This window comes from Macrotis lagotis, chromosome 3 (assembly GCF_037893015.1).
Source record: "Macrotis lagotis isolate mMagLag1 chromosome 3, bilby.v1.9.chrom.fasta, whole genome shotgun sequence".
Taxonomy (NCBI): domain Eukaryota; kingdom Metazoa; phylum Chordata; class Mammalia; order Peramelemorphia; family Peramelidae; genus Macrotis; species Macrotis lagotis.
The window spans coordinates 192,672,552-192,693,483 of NC_133660.1; the positions used below are offsets into that span (position 1 = coordinate 192,672,552).

Below are 20,932 nucleotides of genomic sequence, written 5' to 3' on the forward strand. Positions count from 1 at the left end.
TTGATATAGTTACATTCATGAGTAAGAATGTCAAATAAAGAGAGTAAGCAAACTGTTTTATCTCTATTGAAAAGTTTCCATTGTTTGTTGATACAAAAAAATTTAAGATTGTAGTTAGTTTTATTTATGTCTTCTGTTTTTTACCACTGTCATTTCCCATTATTTTACTATCACTACTCAACTCTCCACTGTAAAAAACAAAACCAATGAAATAAAATAAACCAACACAATGAAAGGAAGAAGGCACATATCATCATCAGATTCTCAAGACAGATTGGTCATTACAATTAAACAAGTTGTTGCCTTTCAATATCATTTTTTGGTTATATTACTCCAGTCACATGGATACTGTTATAATTTAAGATACTAATCTAAATTTTTTAAAAACAAATTGCTTTTCAAATTTTCTATCTCTTCATGTCAAACATGGAGTCTCCACCAAACAATAAACCAACATTATTAAGTTTTTTCTACATATTCAGGCACTGTTGCTAGACACTAAAACCAGACAAATGTCAACAGTCAGGAGAGGAAACATATATAAACATGTGTATATGTTTCTACACACTCACATACAAAATACATAGAAACCACAGAAGACTGTGGATTTGGGGGATCGGAGACAAACAATCTAGCAATTGGGAGGATAAAGTCAGGAAAGGAGTCAAGGAGAAGGAAGCACTTGTCCTGTCTTGAAGGAAACTGAAGACTTCAAGAGGCCTTAAGAAAGGAGAGCATTCTATGTGTGAAAAACTGCCAGTACAAAGGTTATGAGATGAAATGTGGATACTGTGTTTAATAATACCAAACAGGTCAGAAGAGCCACATTGCAGAGAAAGGAATAATGTATAATAAGGATGTAAAATATGTGAGGCCTGGCTGACAAAAGCTTTAAAAGACAAATGGAAGATTTTGTATGATCGTAAAGGCAATATCATTGTTTTATTGACACTTTACCTCCCCACTCACATATCTCTTTAATTCAGTGCAACCACACTGTAAGGACAAACTACTATGAAAGACTTCAGAACCATTATCATAGAGAACTCATGTTAATATAATAATGAACATTTCATATAAGTTTGGTATTAAATGAAAATGTTTCTTTCATAAAATAGTTGGAAAGAAAGGTGAAGAGGAAGGAAAATGATGAAGGAAAAGGGAAAGCTTACTTTAGGGATACATATTCAATATGTTTCCAGACAATCCAAAAATTTCATAAAAGACATTATTTTAAAATTCAGAATATATGCTCCACCAAATAGACTCATCATAGGCTGCTGATTTCATTTACCCTGAGTTTTAAAAACTTTATCTTGTATCAGAGATTGGGAGTTAGAAAAGAACTTGAAGGTTGTCTCATAACTTCCTTCTCCGACCCCCAACACACACATACACCCAAAGCATTATTTTCAGAAATCTAAGTGAATACTGTTCATACCTATTAGAACCAGGGAGCACAGTGAAAACAGAAAGTATTCACCAATTGCCCCCAAAAGAAAGGAAATGTCTCAGAAACACAGACAAAATCCAGAGCTCCCACCTCAAAGAAAAAGTACGTTTAGACAAGACCTGACAACATTCTACTTAATAAAGTTGTTTTGGGTTTTTTTTTTAATACAATATTCCAAAAAAACAAAAGATAATTTACAAAGAAGAATAATTTGTCCTACAAAGCTGAGTACAATCCTGGGGTTGGGAGAGAATAGACCTTTAATGGCCTGAGATGATTGGCAAGTATTTCTGATGAAGAGAACAGAATTTAAAAGGAACTTAAAATACAAATACAATGGTGATCCAAAGAAACCTAACAAGGTTAATTTATTTGAGCAACTAGAAATAGCTTTATGATGATGTAATGCTTACATTTACATTCTAATAGGTGCAAGAAGTTAACTGTCCCTTTGGAATCTTAATATGTTCATATGATACTAAGAAAGCTAAAGAAGAAAAATAGAGGGCATTATGGGTGGATTGGTTGTCTTCTGAGTGCTTGAAGATTTAAAAAATACATTTGAGTAGAAAAAAAAGGGGGGGGGGGCTTGTAATTTCTCATTCCTGAAGTGGAAGAAGCATAAAAACATGTATTATGGGGGTTTTATTATAATGAACTTCATTCTTATCTAAAATGGAAATCAGAAGGTTAAATATACACATACAGAAATACATCAGACTCTACAGGGAAATAAGTGGTATTGCAGAGGGTAATGAATATTAAGTGGTAAAATAAGAATGGGGGAGAGAAAAGCTGAATGCAAAAAAAGAAAACTTTTTACATCCTGATGAGGGAAATAAGAGTCATTTGCCTCCATAGAGAGAGGTGATGAACATAAAGAATAGAGATATATACTTAGAGACATGGCCATTATGTGGGTTCATTTTGCATGACTCTGGGTATATGTTAGAAGTTCCATTTAGTGAATTCATACAACCTAACATATTTCCTAGGGTAATCTCAGTCATAGAAATAGCTTTTCCAAATTTCATGGGCACAAAATTATATCTAGAATACCTTTTTAAAAAACAGAAGAAGTAATTTAATTAAGAACTTTGTGATTTGGTAAACATACAAGTCTTATCCTCACTAAAAAGTTTACCATGGGCAATTTTTAAAAATTAATTATACCTATTAGCTCTATCATTTTAGATTCATTCTCTTTTTTATTGCCACTCTTGGCAAGAACTCCAAGTAAATTCAGGGGACAAAACTTTCCAAAAAGCAGCAATACAAAACACTTCCCCACTACCACAGTTTTACTCATGGGTATTATTTAGAAAGCCATCCAACTAACATTGTAGCACAGCAGGTCCCAGACAACATAGACATCTTGCCATCTGTGCTGCTGCACCCCTCCCATTATTGTTCAGATTTCCAGATTCTCTCCATTACCCAGTAAGTTAATCCACTCAGTTCTGGGAACCATTAAGACAGAACTACTACAGACTCCATCTTAGCCTTCTAGGATAAAAACACAAGCCTCTTCCCTCACACACAAACTGGCCTACTTGTTAATCCCCATGTCCAAGGCTCTCTGTCCTATCAGTCTTAGAAATCCTTCTCTCCCCTTTAAGACTCAACTCAAGTGACAGCTCTCTCTTCAGGAGGTTGTTAATGTGCTCCTCCTATCTCTGTTTATCCATTTTGTATATATTGTGCATTTACTTCTCTGTGAGCATGTTGTTTATAACAGAATGTAAGTACTTTAAGGCAATACCATCCAGTTCACATCTGGACAGCTCTGATTTTTGGTAAGCTCTTCCTGGACACTGAACATAAACTGGCCTCTTTGCAACTTCTATCTCACTGCTCAAATCTAATTCCTCTTCTGGACTATAGGCCTTCAAAAGAATTTTAAAATAACTATCGTGTCCTCCCCTAACTTTGTAAGTGATCTAGTATCTAGCATCATACCCGAAACATACTAGGTCCTTAATATTTTTTGACTGACTGACTGAAAGCAGTGGCAACACTGATACTGATTATTAGTCTAAGTGAAAGGAACACAACTGAACTGCTGTCTTTAGAGTATTAATTTAATTAAGCTTTCTTATTCAAGGGTATCAACTATTTCCTCAAATTACCAAGTGACCTATTTCTCCAAGACTTCAGGGTCTTGATAAAAAAGCCCACTCCTGTTTTTACACTGAAATACTCATCTAAAGGACCTATAAATTTTACTTTCCAAATCTTATCCCTAGTGTTAGCAACCGATTTGTCATTTTGTCAATAATTAAGTCATCAAAACTCTGTGTGTGCTATGTAAATTTGGGGCATTTTACCTTATCACACTGCACAGAGTTGCTAAGTAAGGAAAGAAGGCAATTCCATGCTATATAGTGACCATAGAACAAAAGTATTCTTTTTTTCATCCTTCTGCTTTCTAGCCTTCAGAATACCTATCCTTGAGAAATATTGCTTCAAGTTTTATAAGTATTCAAAGTGATATTTAACAGAAAATGACTACATTCCTAGAGAAGATAGCAAAAGCAGCAGCAGTTTATGTTTAAGCTGAAATACTTATCTTAATTCTCATAAAACATCAAAGTTGGAACCATTAACTATCTATTCTTCTAGCTTCTAAAAAAGATATTTAAAATCTCTTTCATACCTTAAATTCTGATTTTATATTTTTTAAGTCAAAGTAAACCCTAGAGGTTAACAACTTAAATTTTAAAACAAAATTTCAAAGTAATAGGATATAAAAGTCTTTATACAAAGCAATACAAAACACACTGTACAGAAAGTTATACAACAGAGTTTAAACAATTTTCAAAACCCTAAATGTTGTGTGTGTGTGTGTGTGTGTGTTTATCTCCAAAATAAAATTAAGGTTAGTGTTGTAAGAGAAAGGGAAAAAAGTTAAGTAAAATAGACCTGTCTAAAACACATTTTTATTAACAGCCCTCAAAAATTTCCTTCCATTTTCAAAATTATGTATACAATGTATGCCCTATTGTCATTATAATCAGATTCATACAACTAAGCATGCTCATTAAAATACATGTTATTGATAAGGAAAATCTGAAGATCAACAGACCACTCAATAAAAAAAAAATCTGTCTTAAAGTAATTCACTGCATTCTAATATATACTTACCTTTGTTAAGGTCACAGGCTGTTGTTCAGAAGTTTGCAATTTATAGATAGGAGCCTCAATTATTATAGAGAGATTCTAACCTCATTATTGTTACATTGCTGGCAACATAGATTTAAGACTAGACAAATCATGGGAAATAATGAGGGCTCTAGTTCTATAAGCTTCTAATTCAAATTGTCCAAAATAAAATTGAATATAATTGTACTTAAATCACAAAGGCATGGAATTTCCTGGCATCTTCCCCTCTTTTATTCCCCTCCATCCTTCAAGAAAATTAAATGAAACTCTTTCAAAAGGAATGTCATTAAAAAGTTTTTCATTGAAACAAAATTTTTTAAAAATAGTCAAAGTAGGAATTTGATGTGCTTAACCACACATATTTACAAAGGTTGAGGGTTTTTTTTGCCTTGTTTTCTGCCCCCCCCCCAAAAAGTTTGTGCTTTAAAAATGAAAGCATTTTATCAGAAAATGCAATTTAAGATGGATTTGGAAAAAGTTAGAAACAGTGGCATTCAACAAGTAATTCCCAAACACATTTCCTGAGTATCTCAAATGCCATGCTTTAGTAGTTTCTTTAATTCACTGTACCAAAACTTTCCCTATAGATATATTCCTAAAATATTTTAGTTAAATCACACTAAGATAGGAGTGAACAGAACTCCTAAGTAAAACTGTACAATTCATATTAAAAATACCTTATTGGTCTATATATTTTGATTGTTTTCTCAATACTAGTGATGGCTTTCCAACTAAATATTCAAACAATCACTCCCAATTCTTCAAAGACCCTTCACACAAGAAAACTACACTCCTTCTTGAAATTCGCTCTTCTCTTAACTTAGGTGATGCTGTCTTCCTGATTTCCTCCTCTGTCTTGATTACTCCTTAGCTGTCTCTCGTTACTTCATTTCTTAAATTAATCCCCTACTTACTGGTCCTTCTCCTAAGACTGTATACTGAATGAATTGTTCTTCTCTAGCTACACTTACTTTCCCCCTTAGGGAATTCATTACTCTTAGGACTTAAACTATTATTTATGGAATTAATTTCAAACTTATATAGTTAGTAATGAGCAGTAATAAGGTATGAAACTGTAATGAGGTTTGTATTTCCAATTGCCATATACATATATATATGATGGTAGATTTTTCCTATTACCTCAAACCTGTCACATCCAAAAGAAAAACCATTTACTCCACATCAAAAATATCCTCCCTTCCCCACTAGTCCTTCACTATATATGAACTATATGTTATATATATATATATATACATATATATAATTATATATAAAACATATACATATAACTATATATGTATGTGTGTGCATATATATATATATATATATGCACACACACACACACACACACACACATACACACACACAAAACTATGTTATAATACTGTTCTTCCAACATTTTAGGCTAGAAATCTTGGAAATTGATCCTTTAACTATACTTTATCTGTTATTCAATCTAGTTCATTTTTCACTAAAAATCTCTTGAAGTAATATATTCTCCTCTATTTCTATTAATAGTATCCTAGTCTATGATCATCCAACATCTGAATTACTACAAAAGCCTTTTATTATCTCTCTGCCACCAATTCCTTTATCTATCTACCTTAAGCACCACTGCCAGGCTATTTTTTTCTTAATTATGATTATATCACTCAGCTTAAAATTCTTTAATAGCTCCCTGTTATGTCTAAATTTCTCTTCCTGACTCTCTAGCAGCTCCATAAACTGACTGGATGCCATCTTACCCATTCAATCATATTTCCTATTTATCTTAAACCTTTACCTCTTAACAAACATTCAAGTGAGGAGAGTCAAGTGGGTATCCTCATTATTTCCTTAATGTTTAATGTTCACAATGATGCTATACTTTTACTCAGATGCTTGTTGACCTGGCATGCCTTCCGTACTGCCCCAAACTGTCTAAATCTTTCTCTTCTTTCAAGGTTTAGATCTCTCCAAGAACTCTAATCTACAATGTATTAATCCTTTCTCTAAATTCCTAATGCACTCAATAATTTAGCACTTAATTATTTTCTAAATCTTTCAAATGTGCAAATAATCTTCTCTATTACACTAACTTCTGAGTGAGGACCAACACTACAGAGTGTGTGCTTGATAAATATTTGGTGATTGAAAACCCAAGTAAATTTCTTTCTACCAGATGATAAATTTTCCCCTATGTTACTTCAGCTGCTTTTCAAAACTCTTTTGAATTAAGAGGAGAGGGGAAAAAGATGACTTAAGTAATCAGAAATGAAGTGTGAAATCTAAAGAAGCTGTATAGGATTCACACTCTTCAATATGTTTTAAGACTTAAAAGTGAAGATAAAGAACAAAAATTAGGTAAAGATAAGAAAGGTCAGGGGCTACAATAATTATCACTAAAAATTCTAGAAGATCGTCATATGCAAAGTAACAAGTCAGTTAACTTGAGATTTGTTTGTCATTCTCCACAGAAAAGAGGCTAAATATCCATAGAAGGACAAAATATATATATTTCTAGACAGAATCATTGACCATCTCAAAGATATAGTACATTTAATATTTTTAATATTCTATGAGACATCAAAATGTAATTTGAAATCTTAAGCTTAAGTTGGCCAGCTAGATGGTATAGTGCCTAGAGTAAGAAGCTTTGAGTATGGAAGACTCATCTCCCTGAATTCAAATCACTGCACCTATTTGATTATGTTTCTTCATCTGTAATATGAGCTGGAGAAGGAAATGCAAACCACTTCAGTACCTTTCCAAGTAAAACCTCAAATGGGGTCGCAAAAGGTTGGTCATAACTGGAAAATAAAACTGAACAAATCTAAGCTATGTCTGGAAATTAATGAACTACATAATAAAATGTAAGGCCTTGCTATATAGCCTTTGAAAACTCAAAATTTTCCATCTAATTTATATAACTGTACACCTTCCAAAGTTATAACTGCTATATATCAGCACAGAAGACAGCAAAATGAAGAGGGTTTAAAGAACCATCTTACCCATTCAACCATATTTCCTATTTATCTTAAACTTTTACCTCTTAACAGACATTCAAGTGAATTATTTTAAATTATTTTAAAAATAATCAAAACAATTAACACACTTGAAGGAAAGGGGAATTATAAAGAGCAAACAACTTCCGCTGCTATATTAAAAAGAAAATAGAATAAAATATTAGTCCTGTCCAGAGTAGAAGTCCATGTTAATGAATGTTTTACAGAATTTGCTTGCATGCATTTTAATGCCCAGGACTGTAAGCAAAAGTTATACCCTCCCAAACCTCTCAAAGATTAACAAAATTCAATGCAACACTTCCATATGCAATTTGCTCCCAGTAGTTGGAATAAAAGAAAACAATCTGCTGTTCAAAACAAGCCCACTGATTCTAAATAGTGAATCACAAACAGTGACAAGTGGCCAGCCCTCATTTTTACCTTCTGGAGAAGGTTCTGCTACAGTACTTCCAAACTTGAGGTATTCCTTGAGTCTGTGAACATAGCAGAGGAAAAATGTAGAGCAATTCAGGTGTGTAGAAAACTGTAAGAAGGCAGTTCTGCACAAATTCACACTCAGTAAGAGTATCTATAGTAAATTTTAATGAAAGCAATAACATAATTACACTCCAGAAAACGTTCTAGCTGAATAAGGAATATTACAGTGAAAATATATATATTCTCAGAAATTTTATGAAGGAAAAGGGACAGAGATATCTTGTGATGATGCAGTTAATTTACGGACACAATTGTGACTAACAAGAAATTGAAAGATACATAAAAGGAAGTCAAGTTCAATTGAACCTCAAATATCTTCCACAAATATAAGAAGTAAATTATATCTGTCTTTTAAAAAAACTAAATATCGGGCAGCTAGGTGACACAGTGGATAGAGCACTGGCCCTGGAGTCAGGAGTACATGAATTCAAATCCTTCAGACATTTAATAATTACCTAGCTGTGTGGTCTTGGGCAAACCACTTAACCCCACTGCCTTGCAAAAACCTTAAAAAAAAACCTAGACATCATTCCTAACTTCAAAGAGTCTCACCCCCCCCCCCCATCTATTTCATAATTTTCATTGGGAAAAACAAAGAAAAGAAGAAAACCAACATAACCAAACAGGTCCCTAATAACCATACCTTATGAAAAAAAAAGAAAAACCAGGAGTTGCAATTCTGAAAAGATGATCATTACTGAGAGACCAATAAAATTTCATGACTTCCAAAATTATCTATTTGGCTACTTCTGTTTACCACAAAATGAGTTATTTGATTAAAAGAGGGTTACAAGCAACAGTCTGTAACTGAAAGGAAATAAATTAATTTTTATTTATAGGAAAGGGTATGCTCCTAATTTCTAAGTGCCTTATATTTTTATGTTACTTGACTAAAAGAGACTCACCCTAAACATTCTCTAATGTTTGTTTGTAGACATCCTTGCTAATCAATATGAAACCAATATAATTTACAAATAAAAGAAAAAGAAGGACTTTTCATCAGTGGAACCAGTAACAATACTTCAAATATTCTGTGTGTACATATATACATATACATACTGACTCCAAAAAAGCAAATCTTGCTCTGGGGTCATAACATTGTATAGAATGAAAAATGAATACCTTCTTTATTAAAGGGAAATAAATACTTATCTTTTCATTTAAAATATCATAGAAAAGTATTTGAAAGTCAAATTGTTAACAAAATAGCAGACACATATAACAAGCATTAAATTAATTCCTATTAGACCCCATGATAGTACCTTTTTCCCAGCTATTAAAATATGTTAGAACTCCACTCAAAGTGATACAGTAAAAATTCCAGTGCAACCAAAACAAAAAAGTTTCCAAGGTCCAGATGAAGGCCCAAAGTAATAGATCCTACTGATCTGGTGATGATAAATTTTCAGAAGTAACATAATAAAGTATTTTCATTTGTTCCATAACCATCTATATTAAATACAATTTTAAACCACTGACAAAAAAGGGAAAGCTAACTTAAGCAATTTTGGCTCTCCTATGAGAAAACAGCATGGGTGCAATGAAAGAGTTGGCTAGATTTAGAAATGGAAAACCCAGACTCAGAAGCTAGGTATTTCATTTACTATACAACCTTGGGAAAGTCACTTCAGTTTTTCCAGGGCTCAATTTTCTCAGCTAAAAAAATGAGAGGCTTGGCCTAGAAAGGCTTCAAGATTTGTTTCAGTTCTAACTCTTTTAGACATCAAATTGCAACAACCTCAAATTTGCTCATCTTTCCAACCACATGCAAAATAAAAACCTAAAAACTAAAAAAAAAAGACTAAAGAAAAAACTAAACTAAAAAAAACTAAAGAAAGAAAACTAAAAACTCCCAAACAAAAAGTACCAAATGTCTTTATCACATTCTCTGAAGTGATTAAACAAAGCTAGATTCAAAAGATCTTATTTGTAATGTCATGCTTACCTCTCTAGAGCACTTTTCATCAAGTTCTTAAGAACAGCAAAGTTCTAACTAAACTAAAGTTGTAAATTTCAGATTTTAAACAAGAGAAATAGTGATGAAAACAATATTCAGAAATTCTAAAGTCACTACCATTGTTAACCTATTTCTATATAAGGTTGTAGTTTCATTTTATTAAATTAGAAGCATAAAATTTGTGGGTAAGGATTAGATTTGTGATTTCATTGTGGAACAATTCATTTAAAAAAAAAAAATCTCCCTTTATGGGGCAGGTTGGCACCACCCACTATGCAACACCTAATCTTAAAGAGAATTACCTAGGTCAGAGCTGTCCAACCTTACTTTTGAAAATTTTTATTGAAACAATAGACAATATATTTTGATTTGTCATTTTAGTGAGAACTCTGCAGTAGCTAAAGCATTTAGTAAACCCACAGGTAGGCCACATAAAATTAAACTGTGAGCAGCATTTTGGACAGCCCTGTCCTAGAACATTGAGGGGTTATATGACTTCCCAGGGTAAGAAGCCAGTATGTCTCAGAGGCAGAATTCGAACTCAGGTATTCCTGGCTTTCAGTCAGTCTCTATTCTAAAATCCTTCATGACAACTTATATTTATATTTAGACAACAACTTCAAAGGGACTACAAAATGATATTTAACTCTTTCATTCAATAAACATTAATTAAGGTTCTACTGTGTACCAAACACTGTTTATAGTGATGAAGGTAGAGAAACTTAAAACAAAATTGTCCCTGCCTTCAAGAAGCATGAATTCCACTGAAGGGAACAAGACATCCACAAAAGGTAGGTAGATGAATGGATGGTAGGAAGGTAAAAGGATGGATTCATTATGAATGAGTAAGTGAATACAAAATATAAGGGTCAAGTCAAAATCAACCCATCCTTTTTGGTCCAAAAACATTTATCTAGAAGAAATACATCTCTACTGTTCTTAGTTCTGATATATTTATGATGTCCCAGTCAATCAATCCATCCATCTCAAATATTAAGATTTAAGTGTGAAAAGTCCTTGAAAGTTATTTGATAAACTGCACATGTGTTATGTTGTTTGTCCTTTCTTTTTGAAGAGGACTAATGACATCACAGTGTGATATACTGACTTGTATGTGAATTATATTTAAATGAGACCGAGTTGCACAAAATCTTAGCAAGACAAAAGCCAGAATAGGCAATGGCCCAGGATGCAGTGGATTTTCTTGGAGGCTCCAAGACCAAATACTCCACAGCCTCTTTCAACAACTTATGGGAAAGGGATTTGGTAAAGTCCAGTGGGAAGTTGTATAAAACCATAGCCTGTTCAAAACTCCCAGAGTATGACCTATAAAAGTAATTTGAGAAAAGGCATTAGCTATTAGTAGGGACAAGAAAGGCTAACTGTGCTAACTATACTAGATCAGTAAGCTCCCCCTTTCTAAAAGAGCTGGAGGCAATCAAGATTTAAAGGAAGCTAAGGAGTCTAAGAGAAAGGAATACATTCTAGTCAAGGGGACAATCGGTGAAAAATCACAGGTCCGCCCAAAGACAAACAGGATAGTTTATAGACAGTAGAATGTGGGATAGGAAGTAATATACAGTAAATCTAGAAAGGCAGACTAATGTCAGACTGTGAAGAGATTTAACTATAGAGAAGGGAATGTAACATCCCTGGAATGTACGAAAAACAGCAGTTTGTAACTTCTTGGCTTATTTTAGGTATTTTCAGAGTAAGAAGAAAACCTAAAGACTAGAAAAATTTAGTGTATGAAACACAATCATCTAAAAGTAAGAAATCCAAGGTGAAAGAAGAATTACTTACTCCCTACCCACTCGGTATGCTTTCATCTTCACCAACAAAGCAATCTTCCAATTGGAAAATGTAGAAATAATGATGAGGGAATTACACGAGAGACAGATGGAGCCAGTAAAAAAGGACCTAGGTGCTCTAAATGAGTTCAAGGTTCCTGGACCAGATGAATAACAACTCATGTTAAGTAACATTAATAACCCCTGGACAAGGGCCGAAGGAATCTCCCTGTGAGGTTAGTGCTCATTCCACCAGATGAAAAAACTGGAGTGCAGAGAGATTAACTATTTGACCAAGAGAAAAGAAAGAACCTATATTAAAAATGAGTGCCCTTTAAGAACTTATGAAGAATGGAAAAAATAACAGACACATTGAAATGGGTGGATGTTTTAATTTTTTTTTTTAAGTTTTTTGCAAGGCAAATGGGGTTAAGTGGCTTGCCCAAGGCCACACAGCTAGGTAATTACTAAGTGTCTGAACCCAGGTACACCTGACTCCAAGGCTGGTGCTTTATCCACTATGCCACCTAGCCGCCCCTGTTTTAATTTTCAAAAGGGAAAAATGAGATTTTAGGAAACCGGATTGGTAAACTGAAGGAAAGGCGGAAATGATTACTGGGACTTCTGTTAAGTCTTAATCAGAATAATCTGATTTCCTTTTTTTTTAAGAACAAGGATAATAGATGAATATACAAGAAAATAGTCTATGTATTAACAAAGCATTTGCAAAATCACTCATAATATCATCACACTTATCTTTTTTCCACCGGAATTATTCTATGCACTGAGATGTGAGAGTCTGTTTTATCTTGCCTAGATCACTGTAGCACTCCACCTCACTTCTCTTTACTTCCTGGCCATCTCCAAATGATGCCATGACCAACAGTACACTAGAGCTTGTGTGGCATATATTCAGTGTGTCTAATTGTTTTATTTATCTACTGGTCATCTATCCATCTTATACATCTATCCTTGTGGGGGAAATCTATTACTTTGTCTGGATGACAGCACAGTTAACAGGATCTGAATTTAACTGAATTACTATACAAAGAATATTGACCATCTTGGGGGAAGTAATATTTCTACAGCATTCTATCTAACCTAGAACCTGATTATTACACCATTTTTATCAGAGCCTTGGATAAGGACTGGTGGTATGCTTACCAAATCAGCAGATAATAAAAGGCAGAGATAATACTACTATACTGGAATCTAAAATATTATCAACAACCTAGAACAAAACAAGATGAATTTTTGTTTGATGAGTTTTGCCATTTTATCATTACCACACCCAATAACAGAAACCCCCTCTTTTGAAGTAAACTGGCAATCTGTCTATGGCATAATTTTAGAGAGGCTCCTAGAGCAATGAGAAGCTGGGTGCCTCATCTGAGGTCACACGATATTCATTAGGAAGGATTTGCATTCAGGTGCTCCTGAATTCAGGGATGATCAGCCCCTCTATCCACTATATCAGATTTATAGACGAAATTCTGTAAAAATAAATGTAAAATATTCAATTGGATCTTTTAAAAAAAAATAACTGACAACATGGGATGAAAGAGACCTGAATTAACAACAATCAATGAAAAAAAAAACATTTTAACTGATAAAGTCAAACTGGCTGCCTCCAAAGCCCATGAACCTCACTTTTATGAAATGTGTAATCAGAATAAATCTGACATTGACTACAATGTATAATCTATTGATTGAACCATTCTTAACTACTGGTTCTGGTTCTAGGCGCTAGGTGGAAGTGTACACCAGAGAGGTTTAAACAGAGGAGTACTCATAAGTCTTTAAGTTCAAACACGAAAAACAGAAAGAATTGGGTATGATTAAACCTAGTTTAACATTAAGATTAAAGATTAAGATAAGAAAGGATATGCTAACTATCTTCAAATATTTGAGACAGTCTCATAGGAAAGAGATATTCAACCTATTTCTAGAGGGCACTCCAAAATAAAGCAGAAGAATCTCGTATCAATATTAGGGAACTTCTAGAGAATCAGTGGGTTGAGAATAAAAAAGGGTACCCCACAAAACAGAGATCTCTATCAGTCAAAATCTTCCAAGCTAGAAGACAAATTTCCTAGGGTACCTAGAAAACCAATTTGTACATAATGTAGACTTAGATAGCCTTTAATGTCCCTTCTAAATATGAAATTTGCAATATGGCTTACTCTTATAAAAACAAAAAAGATTATTATATATGTGTTTAAGTATGTAAATATGTATATATGTGTGTATATATATATATGTACACACACACACACACACACACACACACACACACATATATATATAATTCCTGACCAAAACTTCTAGTTAGGTTTTTGTCTTTAAACAGTCATCTGTATTATATTTTTAATACTATCACAAAAAATTAACTTTTAAACCATGATCAAGAAAAGATACATTTATTAATTTCTTCCTATGTCAAATACTATTCTAACTGCTTGGAATATTTTTAAAAGGTCCACAGAAAGATAAACAGACTCATCCTTCAAGGCATTCATAGTCTTAACAGGGGAGACAACATGCAAATAAATCACATGGGATCATTAGTGATATACTCAAGAGGGACATCACTAAGATTTAAGACTGGGAAAGGTTTCTTGAAGAAGATAGGATTTTAGCTAAGACATCAAGGAAACCAAGGAACCTAGGAGATAGAGATGAGGAGGAAGTGTCTCAGGCAAAGGGGAGAGCTAGTGAAAATATTCTGGGTAGGGAAATGGAGTGCTCTGCACAAAGAACAGCAAGATCAGTTGTCACTAAATCATAGAGTTCATAGGGAGAAATAAGTTATAAGAAGATTGGAAAGGTAAGAGAGGGCTAGGTTATAGGGGTCTTTGAATGACAAAGGATTTTATATATAATTTTATTCTTTTACTTATTTAAGGCAATGGGGTTAAGTGGCTTGTCCAAGGTCACATAGCCAGGCAATTATTAAATGTGTGAGGTTGGATTTGAACTCAGGTCCTCCTGACTCCAGGGCCTGTGTTCTATCCACTGTCACCTAGCTGCCCCTATAATTTTAAAGGTGATAGGAAGCTACTGAAGTTCTCTGACTTCAGTAACAAGGTCAGATCTGAATTTTTGGAAGATTACTTTGGCTGCTTAGTGGAAAATGGACAGGATTGGGGAGAAATGTGAGGCAGGGAAATCAAACAGGAGGTTATTGCAATAGTCCAGCTTTGAGGGAATAAAGATCTATAAATCAGGATGATAGTAATGTCAAAAGGAGAGGAAGAAGCACATACAAGAGATGTTACAAAGACAGAAATAACAGAATTTGAAGATTGACTGGATATTGGAGTAAGAGAGAAGGAACAGTCTAATATAACACCTTAGTTGAAAGACTGGATGACTGGGAAGAAAGTGATAATCTCACCAGTAATCAGGAAGCTTGAAAAGGTGAGAGTTTAGGAGGAAAAAAATAAGAGTTCAATTTGGGACCTTCTGATTAATAAGTCCATAACTCAAGAGAAGTTGGAAGATCACCAGAAAGGTTAAGTCTGGATAAATAGATTTAAGAATCATCAACTTAGAGATGTTAATTGAATCCAAGGGAGTTGATGAGATCACCAATCAAAATAATATGGAAGGAAAAGAGAAGGGAATCTAGATCAGAGCCTTAAGGGCCATCAAAGGGAGGAAAGATATATCATAATAGCAATCAGGGATGATTTTTTGAGAGTAGGCAAGGATGTTTATAAGCAGTAGGAAAGCTGCCAGTAAACAGGGTAAATTGAAACACTGTGTTAGGTGTTGGTTAGAGAAAAAAATAAAGAGTTCCTGCCCTAAAAACTTCTAAGTTCCATCAGGTAAGATGATAACAGGTAAATAAATAAGTATATATAAAATAGCAAAGATAAATCCAAGTTTTTTGAAATTGTTCTTGATAGAAAAGGAACTAGTATCTGGGAGGATTAGGAATAGTTTATAGTTTTTTTATAGAAAATAGAGCTTGAGTAGAATCAAAAAACAAAAGATTCTAAGTAGTTGAAGAAGTATATTCCAGGCATGAAGACCAGAAATGAGAGCAGTCATAATTATGTTAATAGGAAAGGAAATAGAGCTAGATTGTGAAGGACTCTAAAAAGAAAAGAATTTATATTTGATCCTAAAGGCAGCAGGGCACTCCTGGAGTTTATAGAGTAGGGAACTGACACATATGCAACGTAAGAAAATTGTTTTGATGACTGTGTGGAGGATGTAATGGAGAAGGGAAGACATGAAGCTGAGAGATGGAGTAAGAGATTACTGTAAGAGACCAGACAAGACGTCTCTTATAGGCGAAGCCTATATGAGGAAAATAATCTGGTGTGAGAGAGACTGCTATGGGAGAAATAACAAGATTTAGCAACTGACTGAACAAGTGTGATAACAGAGAAATCAAGAATAAGATCAGTTTTCTCTGTATGAACAGATGTCTTTGTATTTCTCACAATGTCTAGCAGCATATTATATACATAATATTCATTCAATATATACTTGCTTATTGTTCTACTGAATGTACATTCATATGATAGGAAATTTTAGGGTATTTTTTCCCAGTAGTACTCACCATTTCCCTGCTTTTATAACTATTAATATACTTTCAATGTGGCTGACCAGGATTGGAATACAATTATAGAAACTCAGAGAGTTACATATCTCAGAATATTGATCAACTCTACACCCCATCTTTATTAGTATTACTTTCTAAGCAAATGAACTAACTAGTGATTCACCTATACTTTAATATAATAATTATCCAAAGAGCTAGAATAAGATTTCCACCTTTTATCACAAGTAAAAATCTAATTTAGAGAATAGCAATGCCATAATCTTCCTGAAGGTTAGAAATTTATCAGGAATTTATTCTTTATGTCTGAGGGATCATAATACAGTATTAAAAGCCAGATCACTTGGGTTCTAGCTTTGGTCACACTACTTAAATAATCCTTTAATGAATAATATAATGTTATCATTTGAGCCCATCTCCTTATTTAAAAATAGATAACAATTCTCTGCCCGAAATTTCTAACAAGTTGGTTGAGAAGACCCCAATAAAATTGGATTACATTGGATTGCAATGGATTACACTGTAAATCATAAAGCATTTTTCAAATATTAGGAATCATCATTGTATTTAACCTAAATTTCCTCTAATAAAATGTGAATCATCTGTATTTATGTTATCTCGAAAGACAATAGAGAAGACTTGATCTCAGGATAAGAGCCCTCTGGAGAAGACACTTTTATTTGCTTAAAAACTAGTTTTAGTTGATACAATTTCTTCTCCCTAAAATAAATAACTCAGATCCTTTATATCTCCTCCCAAAAAATTTTTATATATAATTCTTTACACTGACATTTTTTATGGGCATACTATTATTTTTAATTCTCTTTTCATATTTATTTGAAGAACTTTGAATTCTAATACTACATTTCAATATAGCTCTCGCTTTCACTAAATTATTGTCATTTGCAAACCAAATAAGTTTCTTGTGGTGATGAATATATCACTCAGTAAAACAATAACAAAAATGTTAAACTATAAACCTGTACAAGTACATTTATGTAACAAAATATTATTTCTCCCCAATTGACAATCATCCATCAAAATACAATCTCTAGGATCAGAAGTTCTTAATGGTTGTTGTGTCATGAGTTCTAGTCATTTGTCAGTCAGTCTGGTGGAATTTATGGACCTCTTCTGATAACATTTTTAAATATATAAAATAAAATATAAAAAGATTAAGGAAAATAAAAGACAGTTTTTCCCCATGTCAATGAAAAGGATCACAATTTGAGGGTCTGGAGACCTCAGGTTAAGAATTCCTGGTCAAGATTCAAACTTCCGTAAAGATATGTAATGATCTGATTAGATTCAAATTTTTCCATTTTCTTTTTCAAACTTTGATATATGAAACCAACCAGATTGTGCAATGGATAGAACACTGGACCTGTAGTTAGGAAAATGTGAGTTCAAATTCAGTCTCAGATATTTAGTAGCTGTGTGACCCTGTTTACCTCCTATTTGTCTCCCTTTTCTCATCTATTAAAAAGGAGACACTAATAGCACCTATCTCCCAGAATTGTTGTGAGGACCAAATAAGATATGTGTAAGCATTTTTGCCAACTTCAAAGAGCTATGTAAAGTTAGCTATTATTATTATTATCATCATTAGTATGGAAGAGAAAAAAGTTCAGCTGAAAACAGCTACTACAGAGATGATTCAACAACTTTAGCAAACAATGGCCACATAAATGAACTTTTTAGAAAACAAGTTATCATTTCAAACACCAAAACTTTTATTTAAACAATTTTTGATAGAAATTGTTCTTATACATGCTATATAGATCAACATCTTTTGTAACAAAAAATACTGAAGCTTACTGAACCTATTTTTTTATAGAACCAGTCCAAAATATAAATATTAATTATTCCACCAGGACACTGCTTGGGAATTACATAGGGCCTCTTATATTAAGTAATGGCAGACTACTTTCTTTTTCTTTAAAATTCTGACACTCTTTTTAGAGTACATAGTACTATAAACATAACTACAACATGATATACATATAAGCACAGACTTATATATACATATAAATAATGAAATGTATATATAATATGTGTGGGGATAGGGGATGGGAGGGATTGAGTGTTTAAGTATTAGTGACTTTTTCCTATTATCAGGACATATAGACAGACAGTATATATTCTACATGCATGTACATGTACCATACTAGAGCCTCCTTTAGCATTCAGTGACCCTCAGGAATATCATTGCCTTTAACTTACTACTTGATTTTCTACAAACTAATGCAGATGGTAAATTGAGAAATGCTCCTATAAAATAAAGTGCACAATAACCTCTATTGTGTGATACCTTGACATTGAGAGCAATGAGCATGCTTTTTCACTTATTCTTGGATCATAAAAAGATTCCAATTTGAAATTGTTAAGATATCAGACTTCAAAATTAATGGATTATTTTAAAACTTTTGATTTGTCAATTCTACTACTTTATCAGAGAGAGAAATTTGTTTGATGTGAGTACACTGAAAAGTTGTGCTACTGATTATCTGGTGTTGCATTATTCTCAAGAAAATTAACTTTTTACCAGTAATTGTCTGTATACTGCTTAGAGTATAAGCTTAGAGATTTGTAATTTAAAGAATACTCTTTATTCAAATAAAAGTATTTAAATAACTTTTTCATACAAGTCCTATTATAATAATAAATCTACTTTGTTAATAATCAAAACAGTAATGAGGTATTCTTCAATGGCATCTCAATTCTCTTGAAAGTGTGAAAATCACTGAAAACAGATTTTAATATGACCAAGAATTTTTAAAGTCTGCCTAATTTTCATTTTAGTTTTTTATATCATTAATCTACTGCTTATAGATTTTTTTGTCCCTTTTTTAAAACATTAAGATTTAAAATAATTATTCAGCAAATAGTCACTTTAGCTTCAATGGAATCAATTAGGCATTCAATTCATTCCCCCTTTAATAAAAAATGTTTTTATTTCCATTTCTCTTGTTTTATAAAAATCATAAACTACTAGATGCTTATATTTGAGAAAGGGATAAAAGATCACCTGGAGAAATTATTAGAAAAAGATCTCTATATTTTAACTTCCTTATATATCTTGTATATTTAATAGGATTTCTTTAGCTTTCCATATTACCATGTATTATACTATTCCTTTCCTTCTAGATCTTTTTATTTACAATATATAACAAGAACAAATAATATATTATTCCACCAGTGTTTTCCAACTTTAAGATTAGAGACTGGGAGGGAAAAAAGTATTATGGAATGGAATGAGAAAGTAATTATTAAGCACTTACTGTGGTCCAAGAAATATACTAAGTGCTGGGAATACCAAGATAAAAATCAGTCAATCTCTGCTCTCAAAGAGCTCATGCTCTAAAGGGAAGAGAATATCTACAAAGGAGGATAAAATTCATGCCAAATGGCATGATCAAGTGTACTTATTGGGTTCTGCTAGTGAAAGTAGTTGGTCAGATGGAAAAGGCCTGAGGACCTTGGGAAGCCATAATAAGACAAATAGTCCCAGATCAAGAGAAGACTGGGTTCAAGAGTCAGAGCAGAGTGAGGATCCAGGATACCTCCAGAAGAGCTGGGGATGGAGGACTTACCACAGCACTCATCTGAGAGGGAGGGATTATTCAGCACAACTGTCACATAAACATATGTTTTAAAAACTATAGAAAACAACTGCAATAGAGGTAGCTGATACAAATGAATTCATACTTCATTCTTTTTCCCCTCCCCATGTACAAATTCCAACTCCTATTAAAACCTTCACCAGAGTTTGGGTAGAATCAAGAAAAGGAAAATGAATTTTAAATCAGTTTGGTCAAAAATAGTCAAAAATTACTGGCGAGAGATTCTGGCATTTCCTAAGCATTTTAATACTTGCCTATCATAAGGAAAGTTATTCAAAACTGTTTTACCTGAACAGATATTTACCTTAAGAGACTGATGAACTAAACAGGTACATAAGTAAATTAATCCTTAAAATGCCCAAAACATCACCAGACATTGACATTTATAGTACATTTTTTTTTTTGGTTTTTAATTTGTTAGGGTTTTTGTTTTTAGCAAGCTCAGTGGGTTAAGTGACTTGCCCAAGATCACACAGCTAGGTAATTATTATCTGAGTCAAAATTTGAACTCAGGTCCTCCTGCTCTAGAGTCGGTGCTTTATTCACTGAACCACCCAGCTACCCCATAAGAACATTATTAATGAAATAAATTCTTTCATTCAATGTTTTGGGAAAAGAAATAATTTAACAAAAATTAAATGTGGAAAAGAAGAAAAGTTTGAATCTTAGCATTTTGAGTTTTTCCTTACCTTCTGATGTTTTCCATCTTTTCCATAAGTCTTCAACAGTAATATGTTTATCTTCTCTATGCAGATGGCTATGTTTATTAGTTGCATCCTTATATTTCATATCTTCTCTGATAAACTATAGAAAAGAAAACTCTACATTAAATACTTGCAATCCTAGAAGGAAAATTAAATGTTATTCTTAATGAATTGAGAAGTACAGCAAA

At 33.0% G+C, this 20,932-nt stretch overlaps 1 protein-coding gene across 3 annotated transcripts in view; it reads right to left on the reverse strand.

Annotated features, from left to right (window-relative positions):
* The window catches only part of STIM2 (stromal interaction molecule 2), a 173,529-nt gene that overhangs the window by 55,275 nt on the left and 97,322 nt on the right, over window positions 1–20,932 (reverse strand). For 2 of the 3 annotated variants that reach the window (XM_074229654.1, XM_074229655.1), the window contains one exon: window positions 20,730–20,844. In XM_074229654.1, coding sequence (XP_074085755.1) covers window positions 20,730–20,844 — 115 coding nt within the window. Of the gene's footprint in view, window positions 1–8,040; window positions 8,094–20,729; window positions 20,845–20,932 lie in introns of those variants that run through there. The other variant, XM_074229656.1, reaches the window with a different exon arrangement.